Genomic DNA, 5000 nt, shown 5'->3' with positions numbered 1-5000 from the left:
TGAACAAAGTCCGAAGAGAGGAAGAAAAGCTGATACAATTACAAGATGGTCACCACCTGTTCTACTATAGAAGTAAGGACAAAGAAAGGTCTAGTGTAGTAGGATTCTTGACAGGCAGGGTAGCTTGGATTATGATTAGGATGTGTAAATAGTACACTCTAAAGAATGTTCAGGTTTATGCACCAACTTCACAAAGTTCAGACGATGAAATTGAGTCGTTCTATGATGATTTAAGTCAGGTAATGGATAAAAAAGTGAGTACACGTTGGTAATAGGCAACTTTAATGTTAAATTGGGAAGGAAGATGGAAGATGAACCGTGCATTGGGAAGTTTGGAGTAGGTGAAAGAAGCGACAGAGGCGAGATGTTAGTCAATTTTGCAGAGAACTACAATATCAGGTTAATAAACACTTAATTCCAAAAGCGTGTAGGTCGTAAATGGACCTGGAAAAGTCCAAATAGAACAACGAAGGACGAAGTAGACATCATATCAGGAGATGAGAGCAAGAACGTTAGAAATGTTACGGTCATAAATAAAGTCAACATAGGTAGTGACCATAGAGTGGTAGGTTGCACAGCTAAATTCAATTTCAGAGCCGAGAGAAATAAAAAAGAAAATCAGCCTTGCAAAGGTTAAGGATAACAAGACGAAACCTCAGTTAGAATTTAGAAATAGATTTAAAGCTCTAAGAACTAACCAGGATACCGTCAAAGATATGAATTTGAATATAGTCATTATCATTAGGGAATCGACAGAGAAAGTAGGGAGAACAAAAAGTAGCAGAGAAAACAAATACTCCAAAGCTACAGATTACCTAATTAAAAGAAGAAGGACTATGCATATTAAATGCAGAAGAGACGAAATAGAAAGAGTAGAACTGAACAAGCTTATCAACAAAAGGTAGAGATCAGAGAAAAGAAAAACATGAATGAAGTAGAGGAAACTATTCGAAAGGTAAAAGTATTAAATGGACTGAGCGCAGACATCTGTTAGGAAGACAGCAAATGACATGTTTGAAAGATAGAAATGGAGAGATCATTAAATGCAGAGACAGAATGGTAAAAATAGTAGGAGAATTTTACCAAGAGCTTCACTCGTCAAAGACCGTGGTTGTGTCAGTAAATTCATTTATAGACGATGCTTGATCGGCTGTAAAGAGTACTGACTTGGACTACCACACTTTTCAAAACATTATATTTAGCTTTTCCCTATAGAATAGAGTAAATTTGTTTTTCGATAGTGATATATTCCAAACTTTTGTCAGCGAAGTTAGTATACCCGTCTCCTAATTTGCCACTGTCTTATATACTAACTTAAGGAATCATTCCTAGGGTCCTGTATACTGTTGCACAACAAGATAACTGCAACTTGTTAATTTATAGGAAATTTCCTGTGCCAGCAAAGGCTTCTTGCGAGGATAAGAAGCCATACTAATGTGCAGCTGCGCCTCTTGTTCCGTCTCCAACCTGTAGATAACGAGTTACACACCCATGTTGAAGGTCACAGCATTGAGAGTGGCTCCACCTCCTTATCTAAGACATGGAAACTGTGTATGTGTGCACGTATGTGTATGTATATGTACGTATGCTGTATGTATTTGTATATGTGCAGTCAGGAGCAAAATATTTGTCACACGTTACAGGTCTCACAATGCTTTATTTTTTGTCATGTACGTGATATATTTTCCATGTAGTTAGCTAAGACTCGGGTAATTTTCTTGAATAGATAGATAAAAATTCTCATAAAAAGAACTTGAAATTCGTGCAAGGAAAAAAATACATTTTTTTCCAGAGCCACTTTCCATTTTTTTTTTTCACCAGAGCCATTTTTGTAATTACCAGAGCCATTTTTTATACTTCCAGAGCCATATTTTTGCAGGTTCGATTTCCTTCAAAATATTGGAAAGCTAACTTATTACTCATGTGCATGAATTTTTTTTTTTTTTTTTTTTTTTTTTTTTAACAAATCAGCCAATATTTTGGGGGGAGGAGAATGGGTGAAACTGATCGGCAGACACAGCGCCTCTGTTTCCACTGGCAGTGGTTGGGGGTGGAAATGCACGACAAGCCTTGCAATACACCGTTAGAGTACCATCACTGCCCCGATCCACTTCAAGCCAATCTAGGTTCCACGAGCGTATAGTAGATTCATGCTTTACTGGTTTTCGTTTTCCTTGGCCCTTGCCCGTAGAGTTTGAATTAGGCTTCGCTGGTCCAGAAGTGGTTCCTGCCGTCAAAACACTCTCCCTCGATTCTGAAAAGACTGAATCTGAGGGCAAACTATCTTCACTCATCTTCACTCGCTTCACTAGAAATCGCTCCATGATGTACGATCATCGAAAGTTTGGCATGGACGTGACGTACAAACATAGACCTAGCTACCGTAAATCTAAGCTAGCTAACTAATAATTGTTTATTTTTGTATTTTTTATTCTCCCTCCAAAGATCCATATTATGGGCTAAATGTATAATTATGAAATATTCATATCTATACTTAGATTTATTTACTTTCAATTACTAACCAAACATTTGATTCTATTTTGTTTTCTTATAAATACGCGAACGAGGTTATAAATGGGATTTCCCAGTTTTCTTCCTAGGCCTCGAGCGAGTTTGCATATGTACAGTGTACGTATGCATGCGGTGATGTGGTATTAGGTATGGTGCCTTGTACATGTAGTCAGCGCGTTGATTGGGCAGCTAGCTGCATGCAACCAATGAACTTCCCTACATACAGATACCATGCAATTCGCAACTAGCGACATTATGTAGCAAGATAGTCGTGTAGAGTCTAGTCAAAATGTACTATAGTATACGCGCGCATGCAGCTGATACAAAGCTAGGCTAGATAAGCCATTGAACTCTAGCAGCTATACCGCGTAAACATACGTACTTACATCAACAAATTAAAGTTGATTGATGCGTTGCGTTTATGATATCGATTGATAATGCAATGATTGATCACGGGTAAGTTGTGTTTGCTCTGATCCTTTCATCAATGGTGATGGGATTCAGGGGCTGCCAAATGATGGACAATGCATGAAAAACGTTGAATCTTGCCGCGGGAGCGATTTTTTTTTTTTTTTATGGAGGGGGGGGGGGTCGCTCCCGCTATTGGATTTGCGAGAGCGACATTGGAACTTTCCCGAGCGAAATTGCTCGTCGCTCCCGTGTATTTTTTTTCGCTGATTTCGTGTCATGAAAAACTATGGGTGGGTCAAAACTGTTTATCGTGACTGTAAATACGTGTATGTATATGTATTTTTATATGTATGTATAAGCATGTATATGTGTATATATATATACATAATGTCAATACTTAAAGAATTCTGCCGTCCACTTCAACAATCTGCCTTCGGCTTCACCCTATGAGCTTTCTCTGTAGCTTTCTTTCTGGTGTCAAATCATTTACTGAGGTGTAGGTATACGTAACCCACCCTTTCGTTTCTCGCTCGTAACTTCGTCTTAGGAGTTTGTGAGGTTTGAAACTCTGGTTAGAAACACTAGATTTTTAGTTGACAGGGTTCTATATGATTCAGTTTTGATATGTAGGGATTGCAGTGATCAATCTCTTCCTGGGTTTTACTTTACGTTTTCATAATTATTTGTTTATTCATTTGGTGGTTTTGATTTTCTTCACCCTCTACACTGATGCTGATGCTTGGCCTAGTCCTAACAGTTTATTGTTGTCTATTTGCGTGGAAAGTTATTGTATCCATATGATCTTCATATAAATTTGGGAGTAGTTCAGCGAAAATGACAGGGAAGGTGATTTATTTTATGGCTGTAACTACCTCAAAAGTTGAGTGATTTTCTACAAAAAATCTATTAGTTATAGTCCTATCTATATCTATACACTTACTCAGATCACGCAGATTTTGCAACTCATTCTGGTAGACCTAACTAATAAAAAATCCCAAGGTTGTTAAGTATAGCAACAAATACAAGACTAGAATTTTAATGGAAAGGTCTGAGTTACATCAGATTGTGAATTTCTTGATACAATCTTCCACGATAACTGGAAGTTGCGATGTCACTGGAAGACCCCTCATCATCCTGATGTATTCGTGGGAGAGCCAAAGTGATGGAAGAATACTGTCAGCTAGTACTTGTCTTCGTCGACATGTCGTAGATGTGGCGGTGATCGTTGTCGCCGTCACATGGTTCTTGGATTATTTTTTATCTATTGATTTATTTATTCATTTACTTACTCTTATTTGTTTATTCATTTTTTTCTTGGTTGATTATTTGATTGGTTTATTTATTAATTTATTTATCCAGTTAACCCTGCCACGGATCACCACTTTGGGCGACAGATTTGAAAAGCGTTTGAAATATCAATGTGGATCCTATGGACATGCTTCTGTCTTCGACTCGACATCTTTGTCGTCGACGACGATGTGGATGTTGATATTATGATGTGTTTGCAACCGTTGTGGTCGGATGTTATGAAACCTCAGGACCCTTACAAGTAACGCCTCTTCCTCTCTTTTGTCGTCTTGAGCTTCTGTTTTTCCTCTGGGGAAATGCTGCTTCGGATCTCTGCGAAGATAAAATAAAATATGACTCGTCTTGACTGTAGGGAAAACATGCACACGTTAAAGATTAATTCAAGTCATAAACCATGCTAATCGAGATATTGAACAGGTCATGGAGTTCAGAAAAAAAAATTGGATCAAGAGGGATGCTACCAAGGAAGAACGGGAGATAAAGACAGTTGGAATTGAAGGAAAGGAGACGAGAAAAGAGCGAGCCAAGAAAATCGATTAATACAACTTTAAACCTAAAACTAAGGAAATGGTGTAAAAAAGGGGATAGGAAGACAGCGCAGGAGGCAGAAATTCTTGCCCCAATATTCCTCACTTGCCTCTGTCTCCTATTCCTACCAACTCCACACAAATAAAGTCATATCCTCATTTTTTTTTCAATTAATATTTCCAGTTCCAGTTGTTTGGTTGTGTTTTCTATTAATTCTCTGTTCTCTGCTTCATTCTATGCTA

General features: G+C 37.9%; 1 protein-coding gene across 3 annotated transcripts in view; it reads right to left on the bottom strand.

The window, feature by feature from the left end:
* The window catches only part of LOC143018131 (uncharacterized), a 55427-nt gene that overhangs the window by 34371 nt on the left and 16056 nt on the right, over positions 1-5000 (bottom strand). Inside the window, exon 7 of one of the 3 annotated variants that reach the window (XM_076173258.1) lies at positions 3943-4542. The exons of the other annotated variants lie outside the window; for them this stretch is intronic. Within the exon in view, the coding sequence (XP_076029373.1) occupies positions 4466-4542 (77 nt within the window). The 3' untranslated portion in view covers positions 3943-4465. Of the gene's footprint in view, positions 1-3942; positions 4543-5000 lie in introns of those variants that run through there. 3 annotated transcript variants of the gene reach the window in all.

The sequence above is a fragment of the Oratosquilla oratoria genome, chromosome 34, assembly GCF_046742065.1.
Source record: "Oratosquilla oratoria isolate Oo_2021 chromosome 34, ASM4674206v1, whole genome shotgun sequence".
Taxonomy (NCBI): domain Eukaryota; kingdom Metazoa; phylum Arthropoda; class Malacostraca; order Stomatopoda; family Squillidae; genus Oratosquilla; species Oratosquilla oratoria.
The sequence above is the reverse complement of the archived record's forward strand: the minus strand, read 5'-3'. Positions and strand labels throughout refer to the sequence as shown.